Raw genomic sequence first — 23195 nt, 5'->3', positions numbered from 1 at the left:
TTATTGTTTACAATTCAGACAACCTTCATCGAAGTGATTAGAAATCGATTCGGTATTTATATACATTTATCATAATTAGACTGTCAGTAGGTTATATTGAAAACAAATCATTTTTGTTAACATATTAGTATCATAACGAAAAATTGATTTAAAAATTTGCGTCTGTCCGCTTGGGATAATTTTGACGGCGCTTCGACTGGAAGATGTTCGCAGGAATATTATAGTTAAGTTTTTTCTTTGTAAACGAAGTCACGGGCAATTGCTAGTCTTTTGTAATACTTTTTATAATAAAGCGTAAACACACACTTCTTTGTTGCCTAAGATGTCAGTAATTACAGCATATTTTTGAATAATTCTTTAATAAAAAGCCCAACACTTACGTCACGCTTTAAGCTATTGATAATATGACAAATGTAAACAATAAAATAAAATTTAATTCCATGCGGATGAAGCCGCACGGGAACAGTTAGTGATAACATAACGAATAACAGGTTTTAAAATTTGTGTCTGTTTGGTCTGTCCGCATGGGCTAATTTTGACGGCGCTTCGAGTGAAAGATGTTCGCTAGAAAATTAAAGTTCTTTCTTTGTAAACGAAATCACGGGCAACCGCTAGTCTTTTTTAATATCTATCTATTCCATTATCTATCATAATTATTAAATAAGTTTGAATGTATGTATTAATAACGGAAAAAACTCATAATACACGTGAAGATTTGTATTACAATGAAAAAACTATTTTTTACAATATACTTACATATGCTTATTTATAACTAGTTTTTGTTCGTGACTTCGTCAGCGTGAAATTAATGTTAATTCACCTTTTGATTAAAAATCTCACTTCAAATTAAAGTGACGTCAAAATCGGTTCAGTCGCTTGTAACATTACCCGGAACAAACGCGACCTGCGCACACACGGAAAATAATAAAAAAAAACAGATTTTTCCAGCAGCGCAAATACATATTATCTACGAAATATGTTTCTTTTATATTACATATATGCAATTTTATTTATAGTCCAGACATTTGTAATTTAAATTTAATATAATACCGACGGTAATTATAGAAGCGGGTAGAGAATCATACCGAGTTTGCGTTTTTATTACATACGGTAAGTGACGAGCTAACGTCGATTATGCTAAAACAAGCACACAAGTCTACTTATTAGACATATGTGACGTAAGAGGATTATTCTCCTTCCTGCACCGTCCCGTCGGATATATTCCCCTACCTAAATATGGAAACGGAAAAGGACTAAAATTAGACTACCACTCACAAACGCAGATTAGTTACTTAACGCCTGTCCCACCAAATTGTAAATTGTCTAATAACAATCCAACATGTAAAACATGTGTTGGAAATATCGGATTTGGTTCCCTTATCTGACGTGACGTCTTTATTAAGTTATCTGAGCCTCTATCAGCCAGTGATGGGACAGGCCCTTACTCTTTTGTGTGGCACTGAACCAGTCGTGCGCAACATAACTGCAGTTTCTACCACTGAAATTTTTCGTTACCGTTTAGGTTTCTAGTCTTGACACACTTAATGTAACAGTAAAAACTTAATTTTTGTTTGTAAAAAGGGAAATCTACCGATCCCTATTGTGTCATTTGGTCACATCACGAGAGAACGCCTGGACCTATTGTGTTAATCTTATTTTTGTGTGTACTGTATATATACTGTAGATTAGAGGAAGTTTGAGAGTAGCCCCAGTGGTAGAGAAAATAAGGAGTAAAAGGTTAGAGTGGTATGGGCATGTTATGAGAAGGGATGAATCGCATGTAACATGACGGACGTTAGTTATGAATGTGGAGGTACACCGGTAGAGGTAGACGTAGAAAGAGATGGATTGCGTGAAAGGTGACATGATCAAGAAGTGATGACTGAGATGACGTATGATAGAGTTATTTGGAGGACGAGAACCCTGTGCGGCGGACCCTACAGGAGTAGGATAAATCAGGGGAGATGATGATGACTGTCACAAAGTTCTTATGAAAAACAGAAAAAAAAGAATTGAATCATGATTACCTTTGACAAAGATGTAGAACACGATTTGTAAAGCTATTAAGTTTTTTTTTTAATCAGCGCTGATGAGACATAAAAGGGAATAAATAATATTACCAACCTCTTTTCAAGATATATTTCGATAAGTGATTGTACAAATATAATGTGACTCCAATATCTTGATACATTCTGTTTTTTTAACAGGGAACTACGAGTACATTACTTATGTTTGTCCTCTCGTTCATTCTCTTTGACAAGAACAGAGATATCAATATGTTTTACAAAGGGTATTTTTACGTGTATGTGATATCTTGTAGTTTTAATTACTGGATAAATTTAAACGAATATTATATCATTGGGTTCGTATTCTCCAAATAGTCGAAAGATTTATTTTAAAATTCAACAGATTCATATAATGTATAGAGGAAGCAGAGTTGACACTTCACTTGAGAAATTTTTCACATTAACGACTAATTCTATCTATTGTGTTTCTAAAAATTAGTTTGACAATTCATTTGGAATTTAGTAGGAATGGGTTTTGCAAAATCAGTCATGAATCTTATGTATTTTTATTCTTATAGAAGTTGGAAACGATAGATTCCTAGTTATAACTTATGAATTAAAAAAAATACACTGTTTTCTCAAATAAATGACCTGCAGAACCATTACAAATAATGAGAGTAAATAAATTTTATTATGAACACAGCCGTACGTATTCTCTACACGTAGCCGGATTCTCTGCACTGTCATCAAAATTAGTTAATAATAAAATAGTATTTTTAGTTGAGTTCGATAATTATTTAAACCGAATATCGATAGTTCAAAATTGTTCGCTGCGTGTTTGTCTCGTCACTACGATACCTGTCTATTAAGTACGGCATTCATACAAAATTAATTCGATACTTCATATGCGTCATTTATCAAACTAATCTATCTTATTTAAACTATAACATAGTACTTTTCAAAGAAGCTACCGGTGAAAATGTTATTCCCTATGTCTGGTCTATATTTCTTAAATGTCTTTGGAATTTAAAGATTTTATATTATGTTACTTCAGTTTTTGACGTTTCATCTCTTCTCTATTGATATGTAGTGACCGCATTCAGGTTTTAGCATAACGTCAATTTTCAATATCATCTTATTGTGGTCGGCTTGTACTCGGTAGTGACGTAATAGATGAGCCAGTGTTGTCTTCATTGATGAATAGGCATATGTTTTACCTGAAAAAATCTTACTAATATAAAAAATGCGAAAGTTTGAAGGATGTTTGTAACACTTTGTAGCCTAAACTGCTGAACGGCTCTTGATGAAATTTGGCATAAATGTAGAAGACAGTCTGGAAGATGACATAGCCTACTTACTCACTTTTTTAAATTCCACGCGAATAAAGTTGCGGTCGAAAGGTAATTAAAAAAACTTCGTATAAGCAAATAAGACTCGAAATTGAATATTGATTTTGTCTGTAAACACGAGTAATACTTCTCCCTACTGTTAATAAATGCCTTAGCCCTCCACCACCACACTCATTAGAGTGTACGGAATTGTTCCCACTTCGCCTGTCTCCTTTGTGGTCGTGGTATTGCATGGTCGTATTACATTCATGAAATATATACCGCAGGCTCTACTGATATCTAACGACGAAGAGTAAAGAAACTAAACACACCAATACAGATCCTTCTGCCTATATTAAATGCGGCAAACGCATTGGGGCAGTGCGGCAGAGTGGCCGCGTCCAGCCATCGCTCCGGCTTGAACTCCTCGGCGTCTGGCCCCCACAGCGCGTGTCTATGCACGCCGTACACAAACATGAAGCACGTCCGGCCACCAGTTAAAGTATAGTTCTCTGAAAGAATTAAATAAATCTGTCTATACTAATATAATAAATCGTAAACACACACTACTTCGTGACGTAGGATGTAGCAATCACTGCATATTTTAAAATAATTATCTCTTTAATAAAAAGCCTTACAGTTACGACACGCTTTAAGCTACATATTTTCACGCTATTAAACTTAGGGGATAAATTAATTGTAAAAAACCTTAATGTGGGAAAGGGACTATAAGCTACAAGGTGCCAACATTATGGAAGCAAGGTTATTATGGTAACGGTAATTTTAACATTTCCAGTTGAGAATTTGACAAATGTAAAAAATAAAATAATTCATAATTTCATGCGGATGAACCTGCACGGAAACAGCAAATATTATATAAAGAGGAAAGGTTTGTATTAATGTATGTATTGAAATAACTCAAGAAGATTCTAGACCGATTTCAAAATTTTAATCAACAGTAAAAAGCAACGATATCAATGAGTAACACAGATTATATTTTTTATTATATCTTAATCTCACGCGTGCGAAGTCGCGGACAGATAGTAACTAAAAATGTTATAAATTTTACGATAACATGCAATATAACTCACTCAGTTTGACATTCCTATCCAACCACCTGGCGGTCACTGGCACTATAGGGTATACGCGCATTGTTTCCTTTAGAACAGCCTCCAAATATACAAGCTGTGATAAATCTTGCTTCGTTACATCTCTGTCTTCGTTGCCGAATATATCATTTAGTCTAAAATTTATAAATAAAATCCACTATAACTTAAACAGACCTCTAAACAATTGACTACGTTTTTTAATTGTCTTATATCGCTTTAGAGCTGGCCCGCACTTTTGCAGCCAACTGTTTAGTTGCACAACTAACAATCGAGTAGTGCTCACCTTCATATAGCATAGGAATCAAAGCAAGTTTATGCAGTGCGATAGTTTAGTCAAAGGAAGTTAAAATGTCAATTAAAAATACTTCGAACAAACAAATACGATTCGAGGTTAGACATTGCCTTTGTCTGTAAATAATACTTCTTCCTACTCTTAATACGAAAGTTTATATGGATGTTTGATACCGCGTAATTCCAGAATTGATAAATAAAGAACTGTGGCCTTGGCCCTCAATTCTCGAAGCGAGGAATTAAAAAGAACACAAATGTAAGCCTATGTGTTCCTTTAGACAATCCTCTACATCTTTCAAATTACATCAATATCCGTTTAGCAGTTCAGGTTAACAACTCTAACAAACATCCTTTCATCTAAACTTTGGCATCTATGTATACTAGTCTAAACTATTATAATAAAGCGTAAACACACACTTCTTTGTAGCCTAAGATGTCAGCAATCACAGCATATTTTTAAATAACCTTTTCTTTTAATAAAAAGCCCTACACTTACGTCACGCTTTAGGCTATATATTTTCACACCCTTAAACTTAGGGGGTAAATATTTTGGATAAAAATCCTAATGTGGGAAAGAGACCATAAGTTGCTTGCATTAAGGAAGCAATTGTCATTAGTGCATTTGAATTTTGACATTGACAGACGTAAACAATAAAATAAAGTTATTATAATTTCATGCGGATAAAGTCGCACGGGAACAGCTAGTTTATAATATTAGTTAAGTTACTAAGTGGTAAGTAAATGAAACACTTACTCTTCAAATATTCGCTCCTGCACATTCGGATATGATCCTATCATAACTAATGTAAACATAAGAACATTAGCCGAGGTGTCGTGACCCCCCACTATCATAGTGTCGACTTGTTCTCTTATCTCTAAATCGTTAAATGCTCCTTTCTCTATCGATAATTCTAGTAAAAGATCCAAAAACGCCTTGAATTTTGTTCCTAAAAACGACATAAGCACCTTAACCAACATAAAAATATCCGAACGTAAGTTTTTTAATTGGTTTTATGAATTGACAACACCTTTCGTACTGTAAAACAGTTTAAGAAAAATAAGACAGAAAATGTAACTGGCCTAAGAGCAAAAGTAAAAGAAAAAAAAATTGTAGTGTTGCAAAGAAACTTAAATTTACCGCCGAGTTATAAGTGCTTCTTACAATATGACAGAAGTTAAATTTCTAATGGAATTTAGAGTTTAATGGCCGTGACGTGGCTTAGACACTGTTATTTTAAATATCGTTTCTGTATTCGGCCGTTAGTCAAGTTATAAGTTACTAGATAAATTAGAATTGTATAAGTTTTTGACAGACCCGTAGATGCTTCTAATCCGTTCCTCTTATTTTCCAAGTATGAAGCTTTACGTGTTTTTAGAACCTGCAACAAAAAAAAAGATTTTTCAACTTGGTATAGTACTTTTCAATTATCTTGGCGGCTCAGTCGCTGCGCTATACCTTCCCAAACCATCCCGCTACAGTTAAAATTGACTTCTAAGCAATAACTCATGCGTGTAACCGAACCGCTAAAATATCTAATTAGTACTGTAAATGTTAATCATTTAGTTTACCGTGTTTGACATGTTATGGAGTATTTCCAGACAACTTTCCTGTTTCTTCTTGAGTTTAGACCAGTTGTAAATAAAGTCACTGTGCAACCAAAACTTCTGGAACCTCTCCACCAGCACGTTGAACATCTGCTCCGCCGCGTGCTCATACTGACTGTTCAGTACGCTGTTCTCGCAGAAGTCAACCCCGAGAGCGGTCACTGTTCGAATAACATTCCTATTAGTTAAAATTATGTAACGCACCGAGTAACAGATGGCGCTGTTCTCTATCAGTGGAGATAACAAGTTTTTAATCTAGATGGCGCTGTTTTAAATTTGGATCTACAAATCACGGTATTAAGATTTTTTTTGGAAAATTATTAAAATTAATTGGGTTTTAAGTAATCGATTGGAAATGTATGACAGTTGAAATAGTAAAAATTTGCACTAAGGATCGCAACAAATAAATGTAATCTCTTTAGTACTATGTAGTAGTAGTGTCTCTATACAAAGTAACTTAATAAGTGAAGAACACATTTACTTACAGCAAATTGTCTCCAAAGCATTCCTACGTGTGTATGCCCAGTGATCGAAAGGTCCCTTCCCTGCCTCCGACTCCATATCTCTGACCAGGCGACGAGATTGACTATTAAAAACTCCCTGGAAACCGTCCAGTACTAGTTGACTGAACGCTGGGTTCAGCAACTTCCGATGATGCCTCCATATTGACACTACATATGTAGGGAATTAAAAAAAACATTTTTAATACACAAGATATAGAGGTACTAGCAGTTATCCGGGACTCCGTCGCATGATATATTAAAAAAACCTAATTAGTTGTCAATGTCTTAAAATTTCAGTGAAATCCACTGAACCGTGCCTAAAAATACGTGGTAAGGAACGTCCATCAATTTAAAATTTTGCATTTATAATGATATAAAGTTATCATTTACATACACGTTCCAGTGACTAAGCCTTCTCCGAGCCAGGGTTTAGCGAAATTATAGAAGTTGTCCTTTTGTAAACAGGCGTTGGCTACAGTCAAACAATCGTCAGGATCTGTTACAACTGGAAAAAAGAAATTCTTCATTATTTCGTCTTTGAAAGGAACAAAAAGAATTTTCAAATAACAAAACACTATCAATTAATTTCAGCTGTTACGTTCCATTGTTTAATTAAGAGCGTTTGCACAACTTAGACTAAACTATCGCTCAACTGTGTAGTCTCGCTTTGATTCCTAGGAGCTTATATGGAGGTGCGCACACTACTCGATTTTTAGTTGTGCAACTGAACAGTTGAATTGGCTGCGAAACAATCGACAAACGCACAATTGTTGTGCGTTTAGTCAAAGGTTTGGGCTCACTTTAAATTTAAAATACTCGTATAGTAAGATCCAAATTTAATGTAAGCTCGCAGACAGTTTAACCGAGCCGGTATAATGATTGTATCTTGTTATACTTTTTTTCTTTTCGATGGTAAATAAGTAATATTTTTACCATAAATCGTCCTGGGTCCAATCGTAGCAGATATCACCCCGCCAACTTTCAAACTGGTGTATGATAAATCTTTTACGGCATTCCATAAAACTAGAAATTATACAAACATAAAAATATTGTATTACTAGCTGTTGCCTGCGACTTCGTCAACGCAATATTAAGATAAAAAAAGTAGACTATATGTCAGCTACCCTTCAGTGAAACTCCGTTCGAAATTGGCCCAGTCGTTTCGGAGTTTACCCGAAACAGACGCGGCTTGCGGACAGACAGACAAACAAATTTTAAATGCAATTTCCGTTATCGGCAACGCATATACATCATGTTCCCGAAATCTGGAATTTTTCTTTTGATGTTACAGACACTCCAATTATATTATATGTATATGTTGATTGTTGTTTTTAAGTGCGGTACTGATTTAACTTTAAGAAGTTAATGAATATGTAAAATAAAAATTTATTACCGCTATTATTCTCAAGGTAGTTACTATATTTCATTTAACTCGCGTTGCATTTTTTATGGTTTTTGTTTTACGACTCGTTCACGGAAGTTGTTGAAGTTTGATTCCTGATAGATAGCCATCTAGTTTTGGTAGCATCTGATATGATAACATAATTCTACATCAGTCAAGGTCATCTTTAGACCTGGTAATCGCCGTGGCGACCGTCTTGCTCGATAGTAACTCTCAAAGCCATATTAGTGGGGATTTCCACTATGTATTTAATTTTTCCTTACCGTTATACCCTTCGTCATATTAAATTTCATGCTAAATTTCTCTCTTTTATTGTATTTAAGACTAGCTTTCGCACGCCACACCGTCCGCGTAAAATTAAAAATGCAAAAGTATCCAATGTATGCTTAGACTATGTCAAATTTCATCTAGATCCATACAGTAATTAAGACTAGAAACTCCAACATCCATCCAAACTTTCGCATTTATAATACTAGTAAGACTAAATACTTACAAATACTGTCTCCTATCAAAAGGTGTGCATGTCCAATCAACGGCACCCCGCCGGGGTGAGAGGGCGGTTCCAGTCGTGACGTCACCCGCGACCTCCACACCCAGTATAATGCGAACGCAATACAACCCAACACTAACACGATCATCACAACCTTAATGGAACAAACTAACTTAGTATTGTATTTAAAAAATTACTTTATACAGGGTGTTACAAAGTAGAACATACGAGTTTCAAACTGTAAATTAAACCAAGAAATGTTAATCCAATTTCAAAATCCTTTTCACTCTTCACGTCGCTGAAATAGAAGCACAAACTTTAAAAAAAATGTAACAACGTCGGGCAGAACTAAAATATAATTATTTTAAATTAAATGACAAATTTACTAATTTGCTGAAATAAAATAAATAAGCACTAGCAATAAAATGAATTTACCTTTCTTGTTATTCAAATATCAAAAACAAACACAATTACGCACCACTAAATATCGATTAATTTACTTGACTAGTAATCGAGTCTCTTTATTTACTCGGTTTACGAAAGAACATGTGCATATTTACGTTACAATATCCGGTAATTCACCTATATTTGTATTGTTGTGACATTCGTGAAATTCTTTGAAAATACCAATCACTAAGAAACGCTTTGACTCTTAAAGCAACTCACGTAAAGTGTAAATTGTTTAGATGGATAATTTCCCATAATTCCTGTAATAACTATATCTTTCTCTTACTATTTTAATAATGAAATAAGATCGAGGAATCCAAAATTTACCCTTCCTTGCTCTTAATGTCTCGATCCTTTTAACTGACTTCCAAAATTGAGGAGGTTTAAATTTGTATGTAACTATGTTTTTTTTTTATATTTCTGCATATCTCACCTTTTAGTTGTCCAATTTTCAATTATACTAATCTTACTCTTATAAATGCGAAAGTTTAGATGTATGGATGGATGTTTGTTAGAGTTTGTAGCCTAAACAGCTGAACGGATCTCTATGAAATTTGGTATAGACTTAGAGGATAGTCTGGATGGACACATAGGCTACTTACTTTTGCTTTTTTATATATCACGCGGACGGAGTCGCGGGCGCATTTTCCTTCACTATTTAAGAAATGACAGGATGGGGATCTACGCGTAATGCATAAGAAAATGATAATTAACCAATCCATTTTCTAAGGAAGGCAAAGAATTCGTAAACCAAATGCTCGCTTCAAAACATTCATAGAAAAATAACGTTGTCTCTTTCATTGTTACAAAGAAAATGAGACAGCAATACTTTTATTTCAAACTATATTCGTACGAAGTGAAATATTACAAAAGTCAACGGAAATTTACCAGGATTTCATAAACGTACGTTGGGAAAGTGGAATAACACGCATGTGAAATTTCACACGCGTCACTGTTGAATTCCTTTACTACTTGTAATGCATTTTTTGTCTCTATTTTCTCACAGAGAATAAAAAGGATAGCAATATACAAGTCATGCTATCCTTTTCTATTTGAAATATTTGTATGATGACGTTTTCCTACTCATATTCTTAAGTTCAGATAAAATTGTTAATAGAAATGCAACACAGATGGATGGATGATAGAATGTTTCAACGGCTGAAAGGATTTTGAATTCGGTACAGATGTAGAACATAGTCTAGAAGATGACGTAGATTTTAATTCCGAATAGATTTGCGTATAAATCTACAATAAAAATCAAAAGAAAATAATACAAAATCAGTTGTTTATTAAATCAAGACATTGTAATTTAGTACAAACAATTTAACCCGACATTAAATCTACAGCAGACGTCTTGGTTTATTTTGTCTTTTGACTCGTTCTGTAAAACAAAAACATGTATAGTTTTAAAAACAGTCTTAAAATAATTATCGAAAATCTTTAAGAAACTTCAACACATCGATCTATCTCCTCCGATCCTTCACTCAATTATGAAATGAAATGAAATGAAATGAAATGAAATGAAATGAAATGAAATGAAATGAAATGAAAATGTATTTATTGCCACAAAATAGAAATTATATAACAAAGACTTATTCTAAAGGTGACATATTCGTGGCAAAAGGTAGCCAGCTCAGCGTATGCAGGACGGACTAAGCCGTTCCTGCGCTGATTTTCAGCTGGCTCCTTCGCACTCAAGTAACATACATCTTAATCACTAGGGTAACCGGCCGTACTAATTACATATCTATACAGAAATAAAAAAAAAATAATAAAATAAAAAACACACTTTTAAATAAAAGAAAAAAAAATCACATTAACAAAAATGGGACATCATAAAGAAAAAAAAAAATTTTTTTAAATCTTAATAGAAACAAACAAAAACAATCATACTAAATTAAAAGACGAATGAACATACTGCATTTATAAACATCTTTACAAATTTTTAACAAAAAAAAAAAAACACAATGTGTTATGGGTTAATTTGGGACTCTAATAATATTTTTTTACATTTTTTAGCAAACACAAACATTATAAAGTTTTATGGGAAATTTCTCTTCAAAAATCATTAAATGGACTAAGTTTAAAGTAGACTAATAAAAGACGGTGCTGTAACTAATGTAGTTCGCATATCAGCTTATAAAGGGCGCCATTGTCAGTCACAAAATCAAATATCTTGCCAGAAAAACAGCGTTTCCACATAACTGTAACTGGCAATGTGTCACCCACTGGGATGTTTAGCCCCTTATACTTACTTAACTAAATATACTGCAATCCCAAAGCCGCAGCGTGTGCAACAATAGCCTCAGCCGCTTGCCGTGTTTCGAGATGTATTCGAGCTGCCTCCAGCCAAGTCTCCGCCGCGACAAGAGACGCGCCTTCCAGAGACGCCACGTAGCGGATAGCGGTTGCTAGGTTACCACGCTCTATCCAGAAACTAACAACAAACATCAGCTCAATATACATCGTCGTTGAGAGGTTCTAAACCTTGTCTTATAAGGATGAGATGGGGAATTACTTAGGGTAGGTTCCGAGCCCATTAGCGGAGACATATAGTGAGCTGGTGGTGATGTTGATGATGATAGGGGGGAATTGGATGTGACGGGGGAGCAATCATTTCCTGCCAGCAATTAAAGATTGAAAGCGGTCGTTTCGCTATTTCAGTGAATTCAGGTGGGAATTTGCCACTTTAGCACATAACTGAACAGCCTATACTTGCGAATTAGTTTAGTCACTATCTTACTTTGCGTCGAGCCGAATAAATATATTTTACAAAGATAGAAAAATCAGCAAGTACATATACCGAGCCCTTTGAAGTAAATCATACGTATCCATATCTTTAGGTGGAACTTTGGGCGGATCATCCACCTCCTTTTGTGGTATACTTGACACCTGAAACATGATATCAAATTAACACTTACTTCAACGGATTTTTTTTAGCAATAAAAAATACATGTTACCAACACAATAAACAAAATCTCACGTATTTTTCTCTAAGCAAATTCAGTAGATTTTTTTATTTAGTTATTCGTCAAACTGGACACTATTTATAAAAAGGTACCCCAATTACATGTTCAAAGTACACAACCAAATTAAAGAAAATACTGTAGACCAGAAAAGACAGTCTTCTGTCTTATATTCTTTCTAGCAGTCCCGTGCGGCTTCATCCACATGAAATTATGAAAACTTTATTTTATTGTTTACATTTGTCAAATATCAAATTCAAATGCATAAATGACAGCCTTGCTTCCTTGATGTTGGCAGCTGATGACTTATGGTCTCTTTCCCACATTAGGATTTATATCCAAAATATTTAACCCCTCTAGTTTAATGGCGTGAAAAAATATAGCTTAAAGCCTGACGTAAGTGTAGGGCTTTTTATAAAAAAAAAAGAATATACTAAAATATGCTGTAATTGCTGACATCTTAGGCAACAAAGAAATGTGTGTTTACGCTTTATTACAATAGCATAGAAGTATATAGATAAACAGACGACAGTACACAGTGCGCACAAGTTTTTTTTTAAATCACAACCGTTAAATCGATCAAGGGTTAAAGTGTTAATGCAGATATGAAGCTGGACAAAGTAATAATTACCTTGAAAAACAAAAACATCGATTGCAACCAGGAGATAAAGTAAATAGGCAGCGGAGAGCCTTCCATTTCTACTAAAGATACTTTTAACGCTGTCTTCTCCATCTGTAATTACATCTATACAATTTAAAAAAAACAGATTTACTATGTTATGGGTTGCTGAAAACAAAAATCAGAATTAAAAATTGTCTTGCAGAAAAGTTGTTTTGTTATGGCCAATCTCAAAAACATCTGCACCGATTTTAACGTGACTTTACTAAAGAATAGTTGACATAGACGAGTGTATTATAGGCTACTTTAATTGTAGATGGTTTGGTCCATTATTCGTTTTACTATACCTTGTAATAATTCGCTTTTAGTACACTGTCTGGTACTACGCCCTCTGCCCACACCGACCTCGGTATTGACTTCATGACGGTAGATACCAATTTATCTTCACCTCCTAAACAAATCTTACTTCTTACAAAAACTTGCTCGCATGTGGAATTTAAAAAACACTATGTAGACGATCCACTACTTGTATGCCAAATTTCATCAAGATCCGTTCAGCAGTTCAGGCTACAAACTGTAATATCCATCCGTCTAAACTTTCGCATTTATAATATTGGTAAGATGTCAAGTATGGATAGATGGACGTTTGTTAGTTTGTAGCCTAAACTGCTGAACGGATTTCGATGAAATTTGTCACAGATGTAGAGCATAGAACACTTACTAAGTCGCTAGCGAAAGTTAGTTATACAAAAACACCTACAAAATTAGGGAAATTTCAAACAGTTTTTGAATACCTGATGCTTTATGTATGGCTTTCAATTCTTTAGAAACGTTAACACACTTCTCCCCCTTGCGTGTGGCGGCCAACAGAGAGGACCCCGCCGCCCACAGCTCCTGGGATCTTTTTGTCTCTTTCTCTGCTTTTAAATGTGCTAGAGTATTTAAAAATAGGAAACATGTGAAGAAACATTCATCATCATCTCCGTATCCTACTCTCGTAGTAGCGCAACAGTTTTTGTCTCCCACAACTCTATGATACGTCATCTGTCACTCCCTTTTTTAGGAACATTTTAAAATAAATATGAGCTATAGTGACTTGTCTGTACAATAGATGGCGCAAATATCAAAAATGTCAAACTAAAAACTAAACGTTTTATTATGTTATTACGTATCGATATTTTTATAATATTAACATGAACAGAACTTTGGATTAATATTTTATTATACAAACCTGCAAGCTTGTCCTCCAAAATCTTCAATTTTGCTGCCATTTCGGTGCGTTGTTTAGCAAAGAGACGCTTCTCAGCTGCGACTTTGTCAGCAACCATTTGCTTGAGTTTAACCGTCGCCTTTACAATAATTATATATGGATTTAGCGAATGTTTAAATCGTATTATTTTCATTACATAGTAAATATTATTAATAATAAACAAATAGGTATATTTTAAGCCAAAAGTGATAAATAATGTACTAATATCATAAATTATTAAACTAATTGTTGCTCGCGTGTTCGTCTCTGCAGAAAAAAAATGTAATAAATATAGCCTATATCACTCAGTAATAACGTAGCTATTTATTCGTGAATTTTAAATTTCGATGAAATTTGGCATAGATGTAGAGGATAGTAAAGGAACACATAGGCTTCTCACTTTTGTTTTTTTTTAATTCAACAGAATGCAGTATACTACCTCTATCTCTCTTTGCTTTAATTTCTTCTCCAACATCTCTTCGTGTCGTTGCAATTGTTTTCTTAACGCGTCTCTTAACATATCGTCGTTCTTTTTCCTTAAATTTTCTTCCTAAAAATGGTAAATAAGAAAATTATTGTATTCCATTTTATGTACGGATACACCGTACATCCGGCTCGAAGGACCAAGATGTACGGTGTATCCGTACATACGAAATAAAACACCGTAATTACAAGAGAATGTTGTGGTTTATTCTTAAAACTACGGCGATGTATGGTGATGAGCACACGCGAGCGTTGTAATGGTATAAAATGCTTAGTCGGGAAAAACATGTATTGTGCGGTGTTTACACCGTAGAACTAATGTTATAAATGCGAAAGTAGAATTGGAAGGATGGATGTTTGTTAGTTTGTAGCTGAACTGCTGAACGAATCTCGATTAAATTTGGCATAGATGTAGAGTGTTAATCTGGAAGAATACATAGGCTACTTGTTTTTATTTTTTTAATTCCACGCAGACGAAGTTGTGGGCGAAAGCTAGTATGTAATAATATAGTTTCACTTCTGTATAATCTGCATTATATTTTGTTATGAAACAAAATGAATAAAAACAGACCCTTGTTTTAAAGTCCTTTTCCAATTCGAGACGTTTCAATTTAGTCAGATTCTCTAAAAACAACATTCTCTCTCGTTCGGTTTTTTCATCTTTCGAGCGCGTAGCTATAAAGAGTAACATTATTAGCAAATAGTCTCTTGAAGCGTTTTATGAATCAACCTAGTATAGTCATCGAGTCGGGCAAAGCAATCCGGCTCGAAGGACCATGATTAAATGTAAACTAGTACCATAGATAAATTCTTCTTTATTTAATGATAACACACACAAACTATTCACATAAATTGATAAAAAGGCATTTAATACAAATAAAATGTTGTTACATCGCTCACGTCACATTTTTCACTACATTCGAATTACGTTCCTTAATTACAAAAACATTTTCTATAGCTTTCTTGGCGGCCAGTATGATATTTATTACTTATTGCTTGACCAAATCATCTTCAATATAATAAAATTGGCATGTCTGTTTGTAATACCAAAAGAAAAATCCAGATTTCGGGAATATTTGTATTTACGTTACTGATAACGAAAATCGCATTTAAACATTTTTGTCTGACTGTCTGTCCGCACGCGTTTGTTCCGGGTAATCTCCAAAACTGGACTTTCACTGGGGTAACATAGACCCGCATATGCTAATTTATTTATCTTAATAGTGCATGGACAAAGTCGCGGGTAACAGCTAGTGTATTATAAATGAAATAAAAAAAAAAACAATTTATCTAAACTATCTAAAAAAAATACTAACTTTCCATAGCTCTATCAGCGCGTTCCCTCATACCGGCAACAACATCTTCGAGTTCCTCTTCTAAATCACGTTTCTGATTACAAAAAACAGTAAATTTTACGATAGAAATAATCTTAATTAAAAGATTCAAGCTTCAAAATAATTAGTAATAACAATAACAAAATAGAGATTCCCAAATATTCTTCATACTAATAGAAAAAAAATTAAAATCAACTTGTCTACATTTCATTATCTGTCCGTTGCTTCTTTGCTGCCAGTCGCTTCTAGTTTTTGTTTCTTTCCCGCATGATGTTTTTATAATCTATTTACATTCTATTAAATAGCGTTAAAATTCGGGCCTATATAAGTGTTTATTATGCAAAAAAATATTCAATATTTGATTGATGCAACATTAAAGTGTGTGGTTACATTTTATCATTTGCACGAATATAGTAAAGCGTAAACACATTTTTTTATATAACATAAGGTGGCAAACGAGCAAGCGGCCACCTGAATCCAAAATGGCGAAGCGAACGCTGCCCATAAACACCCGCAATTGCAGATGTGTTGCCTACCCTTATCCGACAAAGGAGGAGACGCACATAAAGAAGATATTTGCCCTTCCTATGCATCTCCTCCTCAGTCAAATCCACTTCCCCTTCCCATCCACTCCTTAAAAGAAAAGAGTGGTAAAGAGAAAGGGACTTGACTTAGGCCTCCGGCACCACACTCCCCAGACGAAACACGGAATTGCTTCCATTTGACGGCTGTCTTCTGTGTGGTCGTGGTATTACTAGGGCGTGCCGGCCCTGCAGTGCAAAGATGTTAAAGCGGGAACTACCACTGTTGTACCACTTATTATAAAATGTGAATTGAATTATTCTTTTTTTACTAAAAAGCTTACACTTACAAGACAATTTAGGCTATACATTTTCACGCTATTAAATTTTGGGAGTAAATAAATTGGGAAAAACCGACATGCGGGAAAGACAAAAACTTGCAAAGCCATGCCATGGTTACCTATAAGTAAGCCAATTGCAAGCGGTCTTTCATTTATGCTTTTAAGTTTTACCAAATGTTAACATTTTTTTTAGTTTCTTTTTATTTTTTCATGCGGATAAAGCCAAACAGACCGCTAGTATTAGTATAGGTTTAGATAAACTCACATATCGGTAAGTATGGTACAAAAGTAGGTCTGGATCCCCGTCTATTTTAAGCTTGCTGTGTGTATAATGCAGGCCGGGTATCAGAACTTCATTTTCCTCCGTATATTTGTCTATGTACGTCTCCACCTGGAAATGACAATTTTAACCTGATTTAATTAATTTCACTAATATTATAAATGCGAAAGTTTAGATGGATGTTTGTTAGAGTTTGAAGCCTAAACGGCTGAACGGATTTCGATGAAATTTGTCATAGATGTAGAGGATAACCTGGAAGAATAGGTTACTTACTTTTGTGTTTTAATACCACGCGAACGGAGTAGCGGGCGAAAGCTAGTTATTTATAATTACAATTATTGTTTTATTTTTTACTTAATTACTATGTCATGTTTATTTTTCATTTGTCATTTCTGATTGTGTTGTTAAGGATTAAGTGTTATTTTATTTATTTATTTATACAACGATTTCGAAATGGGGTTACTGTTTATGAGACTTGTGACTATTCAATAAAAAGGTTTTATTTTCCAGTATAGTACATTATTTCTTTCACTTGATTTATGAAAAACATCGAAATGCGTTCAGCAGTTTAGGCTATAAAATAACAAACATACATACAATTTGTCGCATATATAATATTAAGATTACTCACCATTTGCCACTGTCTATCGCGAACTAATGCCTTATCATTCTCCCATTGGTATTCTATTATAGTTGCTTTAATCTTCTCTTGACATTGGCCCATCATTTCCTTCGCCTTTTCTATAGCTTCAGGAAGAGCTTGAACACCGCAATCCAAATAACGGGTTAATTCCTCTAAAACGATTTATATTTCTATTAAAATAAACCGTTAATTCATTACGAGAATTTTATTGAAAAATGCACTTATTTTCTAAAATAATTAAGGTACCATTTCGGTCCTAAAACTACTAAGCACGTACAAGTATTCTTAAAATGTGACTAGTCTTTACTAATAGTATGAAGAGGAAAGATTTGTATTTTTGTATGCATTTTAATAACTCAAAAACTACTGGGCCGATTTATTTTCACCATTAGAAAGCCACGTGATCAATAAGTAATGTAGGCTAGATTTTTATTATTTGTTAATTTCACTCGGGTGAAGTCGCGAGCAACAACTAGTCGACACTAATGTTTTAAAGAGGAAATATTTGTATTTTTGTATGCATTGAAATAACTCGAAAACTACTGAGCCGATTTCAAAAATTCTTTCACCATTAAAAACCTACGTTATCAATGAGTAACATAGGTTATTTTTTTTATTCCAAGTGGACGAAGTCGCGAGAAACAGCTAGTTGAATACTAAGATACGAATTTAAAAATTCTAATAAAGTAAGTTACCCATCCCCTCTTGTGCTTCCAACGCATTTTGAATCGACACTCTGACTAAATCCACTCTTTCCTCCATTGTTTTGCGAAGTTCTTTTAATTTAGGCATCGTAAAATCGTTCATTGCATCATCAACAGCCTAAAATATAAAATCTTTATTAACCAATAATTATTTTAAAAGCACAACTAATTTAAATCTTATAATGTTAACTATTTAACTATTTTGATGTATTCTGTATTCTTGAAGGTTATTAGTCTGTGCTATAAATCAATACCATTTGTCATAATTTGAAATAACGATATAAGCTTTGTAATTGTGATCCAAAAGATTTTAAAATATTTATGTCATGGTTTTAAAATGTCGCAATTGTGCTTGTTATGTTAATAATCGGATAGTAGTCGGATGTCAAAAATAAGGGTGTTGCATTAGCTCGACGACACGACGGCCTTATTGGTAAGGTTATTCTGTGCAAATTGGAAGAAAACATAAGAGGTAATGAAGAATATATTTTATTAAAGCAAAACATGGCTGTGACGCCCATAATAACAATCAAAGAAAGATAAATATAGCGTCATATTTTAAAATGTCTTAGGGCCTGTCCCACTGCTGGCTGATAGAGGCTCAGATAGCTTAAAAATGACGTCACACATAAGGGAACTAAATCCGATATTTCCATCATACATTTTACAAGTTCGTTTGTTATCACACAATTACAATTTGGTGGGACAGGTCCCTAATCTTTCAGACCACAATAGGTGCAAGTAGAAATCACTATGAGTGTGCCTGAGGCCTAATTGTAGTTCTCTTCCCTGCTACTAAAAGATTTTGGGAGGGAATTTGTAGAGAGTGGTTACACCGCAATTTGCGTATTCGAGAGGCCGTTTGTTCTCAGTTATGTTAAGAAAATCAAGTACTATGCTGGAAGATTGGGGCAACACTAGATTATTGGCATATACGTCCCGTCCCTAACAGCTGTCAATGTCATACAGATTTATTAGGCGCGCCATTCTGGGGGAATCAGTGGCTCTGAGTTTAAGTTACAGTTACAAAAAAGTAATTTCAGTTATTACTACTGTAAAGGTGATTACATTATATTACCTGAGAATAATAAACACATGCTGCTTTAGCGGTATCGTAATTATTAATAACGGTCTCAAAAAGATCCGTCAAACAGGATTCAACTTCGCAGATATCTTTCGTCAGCACAGGCGGCGGGAGACGGACGCACGGGGGTTGTTCGATTACCTCTAAAAAACATATTTTAATATTTAGTCAAAACTAACTTAAAAAAAGATAGAATAAGTATTAAAGTAAAGTAAAGTAAAGTAGGCCATAAAAATGTACTTAACCCACCTTTAACCGGTTGTATTATTTCCTTAGGCTTTTCAGGGACGGCTGTAAAATTTGAAATATACGATCAATTATTAAGCTACTCCATATATCTTTATTTTTTTTAATATAAATAAATGAGCGCATGACCACGACTCCACCTAACCTTATTTTCTAAATAATATATTTTACAAGTTTTTTATAAAAATAAAATAAAAATATTATATAAAAAATAGAGCACCACCGGCTGCGGATCGGATTCCGACTCAAGCAACCAGTGGTCAGCGCTGCAGAGACAGGAACCTCCTCACTATACGTGCGGTTTCTAAAATAACCGCCTTTTGAATCGGGCCCTTAATCCAACTGTCTGTCTTATTAAGCTTATTATTAAACGAGAAAATTGTACATAGATTTACTATGTTTGACTCAAATATTAAAATTAACATCTTGAGTTATTAAATGACCAGCTGTCGCCCGCGACTCCGTTCGCGTGTAATTAAAAATGACAAAAGTAAGCACCCTATGTGTTCTTCCAGACTAACTTCTACCTTTATACCAAATTTCATCAAGATCCGTTTAGCGGTTTAGGTTACAAATTCTAACAAACATCCATCTACCCATCTAAACTTTTGTGTTAAGATTTAAAAAAATGTTAATCGCTTTTATAGATAATTTCTATACGAACCAGACAAATGTTAGAATGGGAGAATAACAAACAAAGATTCATTTTTGCAAACTTACGTGTAATTTCTTTTTTAGGCGTTGCATCTTCGATTTTACAGACATCAGGTTGTTTGTTTAAATTTATGTAATTCTTAAAATCTTCAATACATTCATTTATGTATTCTTTATATGTCATATTCTCTTGAAAAATCACAGCTATCATATCATCGAACCAGGGCGCGTATATTGTGAGCCAGTCTCGAGTCGCCGGTGACTGTCTGTAATAGGGTTGTAACGGAAGCCATTTTAACGGAAGCGGACACAGATGCGGGGGTGAAGGGCTTCACCTCTGAAGAAGCAGAGGACAATAATAAAATACAGATTGATACATAATTACAAGATACAGTTTATTATGCAAATATAATGTATAACAATTATAGTTAGTTAACATATCACGCCGCATAAGCGGTACCTAATCGCCCCACTCGCGTTAAAGACGTAATTTAACCTCGGTTATAACTCCGTATAAGAAATAACGAAAGCGGATGCAGTTATCATTTCTTGCGGAAATTCCGCACTTGCGGATGCGGAAGCGAAGTTCCGTTACAACCCTCGTTATTTAACAAAGCTTTTAGATTTCAATTTTAGTAAGAACACATACTTAGCGTAATACATGAATGCTCCCGTTAGTGTTGCGAGGAACACCGTGCCCCATACTAGTTTATCGTCCTTTTCTTTGGGTTTGGGAGGCGGGGGAGGCAACGGACAAGGCTCCCTGTCAGGATACTTCCTATATTGCTTCCAATTAGTCGCAGTATGAGATATTTTAACTAATCTGTAATCTATCTGTCTTGGATACTGAAAATATTTTCAACATCTATATTACGAAAATTTTATACCTAAAACTGTGATCAAATTTCATCACCAACTCGCCTTTATTAAAGGGTCGGCACAGTATGTGTTGCTTCCATACTTTTCTATCAGCCTTCGTATCAATCCACTCTCTTCTGTGATCCTATTTGGCGTAACATTTACCTTAACTAGTGGGTGGGTACAATCATCTTATCCTACTCCCGTAGCAAAAGATTTTTGTCCTCCACATAATTCTGTCACTCCCTTCTTGATCATGTCACCTTCCACGCAATTCTCTTTCTATGTCTACCTCTACCATGCTAACCTTTTATTCTTTACCTTCTTTACAGTGAATGGAGTGTTTTAATGTTATATTTCTTACCAAAACAGTTTTTGCTTTAAATATGTAACTCGCGATTCGTTGCATTTCGTCTCATTTGAGGTCAGTTCAAACTGATTTCACATTTCTTACAATTTCATATAAATATTAAGAGATTAATAATTTGCAATGACGTTTAATTTTGACAAGCTATAAAAGCTGCTAGAATTATTTAAATGTAACCTCTTTGGATTGAAATTGCTCACAAATTCGCCCGCGTGAAATTAAAAAAAAAACACAGTCTATGTTACACACAGATAAAATACATTTGTAACGGTGAAAGAATTTTTAAAATCCGCCCAGTAGTATTTGAGTTATTTCCATGCACGAAAGACAATGACATAAGAGGGCGCTCGTGAGCTGTCATAATCAAGACTTATTCCCAGTGTTAAAAAGGGATTACAATTTCTTTACAAAAGTTTCCATATATTTAATACTACCTTTCGCCCGTGACTCCGTCCGCGGGGAATTAAAAAAACAAAAGCGATTAGCCTATATATTCTTCCAGGCTATCCTCTACATCTATGTCAAATTTCATCGAGATCCGTTTAGTAGTTTAGGCTACAAACTCTAACAAACATCCATCCTTCCATGTAAACTTTTAAATCTTACTCATACTATTATAAATGTAAAAGTTTAGATGAATGGATGGATGTTTGTTAGTTTGTAGCCTAAACGGCTGAACGGATTTCGATTAAATTTGGCATAGATGTAGAACACGTAGACTACTTCGTTTTTTTAATTCTAAGCAGACGAAGTCGCGGGCGAAAGCTAGTTTAAATATTAGTAAGATTATTTATGAAGAGAAGAGCCCAAGGAAAGCTATAAGAAGGAAATGGATGGCTATATTGTTCTTACGACTATGGTAACACCGAAGTTAAAGGTTCAAAATAAAACACAGACTAAATAAAAATCATTGTCTAATTTATTTAAATTACATTTAAAATATTTACACAAATCGCTAATATTGCGGGGACTAAGTAATTTCACCATTTTCACGGATAAATATTGATTTTTACGTAAATGCGAGTTAAATCTTTTGAAATCTACATTTTTTATTTTATTTTTAAATTACCAAGCACTAACAAACTATGTTTTCAGTTAACCGCCTTAATTCATATTTCGTATAACAGCGTCGTGCTAAAACGTTGGTACCCCTGACAATAAAATTAACCAATCACGTGCGAGATGCAAAAACTCAAGCTAACTTCACTACGTTAGTGATTACCTATTTTTTATATTTATTGGATTGTTTTAGATAATAAAAGATGAGTAAAAACCATTAACCAATACATTTTTGTATCAAAAAACATAATTTTTAATGTTATTCGATATTCATTCTGATTTCCTTCGCTCCTCAACATGTAATTGAAATAAATCGTTTATAAGGACATCTATTTCAGTCATTACAACCGATATTATGCTGTTTTTACGCATTTTTATAGGAAATTTACAGATATACAGCCTTACAAATAAACGCGGTAAAGTTTAACTTAGAAATAAACTGAGTATACGCAAAATTTGTATTAATATTTGTTTATACTCAGTTTATTCCAAGTTTAAATTTATACCGCGTTTATTTGTAAGGCCATTAGACGATATACCTCTAAGTCGTTTTAACCGATACTGATTTTCTTTACGTCATATGTCTTAACAATAAAAAAAATTTAA

At 34.1% G+C, this 23195-nt stretch overlaps 2 protein-coding genes across 3 annotated transcripts; both read right to left on the bottom strand.

Moving 5' to 3' along the window:
* Window positions 1-2599: 2599 nt before the first annotated feature.
* Window positions 2600-8467, bottom strand: LOC106106442 (cytochrome P450 4C1-like). The gene is made up of 10 exons (XM_013287020.1): window positions 8437-8467; window positions 7776-7865; window positions 7237-7347; window positions 6825-7010; window positions 6304-6500; window positions 6050-6113; window positions 5489-5681; window positions 4426-4577; window positions 3667-3846; window positions 2600-3223 (listed from the first exon to the last, which is right to left on the bottom strand). The coding sequence occupies exons 1-10, from the start codon at window positions 8465-8467 to the stop codon at window positions 3072-3074; spliced, it is 1356 nt and encodes a 451-aa protein (XP_013142474.1). The 3' UTR covers window positions 2600-3071.
* Window positions 8468-10445: 1978 nt separating this feature from the next.
* On the bottom strand, window positions 10446-21694 carry LOC106106372 (reticulocyte-binding protein 2 homolog a-like). 2 transcript variants are annotated; one of them, XM_013286949.1, is made up of 18 exons: window positions 21528-21693; window positions 20955-21151; window positions 20372-20571; window positions 19655-19696; window positions 19400-19548; window positions 18313-18439; window positions 17606-17769; window positions 16960-17085; window positions 15815-15887; window positions 15070-15173; window positions 14455-14565; window positions 13998-14115; window positions 13561-13698; window positions 13114-13217; window positions 12779-12880; window positions 11985-12073; window positions 11437-11618; window positions 10446-10562 (listed from the first exon to the last, which is right to left on the bottom strand). In XM_013286949.1, the coding sequence occupies exons 1-17, from the start codon at window positions 21570-21572 to the stop codon at window positions 11441-11443; spliced, it is 2067 nt and encodes a 688-aa protein (XP_013142403.1). In that variant the 5' UTR covers window positions 21573-21693; the 3' UTR covers window positions 10446-10562; window positions 11437-11440. The 2 variants fall into 2 exon arrangements, with proteins under 2 accessions (XP_013142403.1, XP_013142404.1); XM_013286950.1 differs by lacking the exons at window positions 10446-10562; window positions 11437-11618; window positions 11985-12073 and having other exon boundaries at window positions 12814-12880; window positions 13072-13217; window positions 21528-21694.
* Window positions 21695-23195: the final 1501 nt, after the last annotated feature.

The sequence above is a fragment of the Papilio polytes genome, unplaced genomic scaffold (assembly GCF_000836215.1).
Source record: "Papilio polytes unplaced genomic scaffold, Ppol_1.0 DF822178.1, whole genome shotgun sequence".
Taxonomy (NCBI): domain Eukaryota; kingdom Metazoa; phylum Arthropoda; class Insecta; order Lepidoptera; family Papilionidae; genus Papilio; species Papilio polytes.
Note: the sequence above shows the minus strand (reverse complement) of the source record. Positions and strands in the feature narration are given on the sequence as shown.

Coding starts and splice junctions, on each gene's coding strand:
- LOC106106442 (XM_013287020.1), bottom strand. CDS start 8,467: ATGGCTTTGAGAGTTACTATCGAGCAAGACG. Junction 6,501..6,824: donor TGCTTTGGAGACAATTTGCT/GTAAGTAAATGT, acceptor TTATTCGAACAG/TGACCGCTCTCGGGGTTGAC. Junction 5,682..6,049: donor CGGATTAGAAGCATCTACGG/GTCTGTCAAAAA, acceptor TGTCGTTTTTAG/GAACAAAATTCAAGGCGTTT.
- LOC106106372 (XM_013286949.1), bottom strand. CDS start 21,572: ATGCAACGAATCGCGAGTTACATATTTAAAGCAAAAACTGTTTTG. Junction 21,152..21,527: donor TTAAAGCAAAAACTGTTTTG/GTAAGAAATATA, acceptor AAATATTTTCAG/TATCCAAGACAGATAGATTA. Junction 14,116..14,454: donor TAAAGCAAAGAGAGATAGAG/GTAGTATACTGC, acceptor ATTATTGTAAAG/GCGACGGTTAAACTCAAGCA.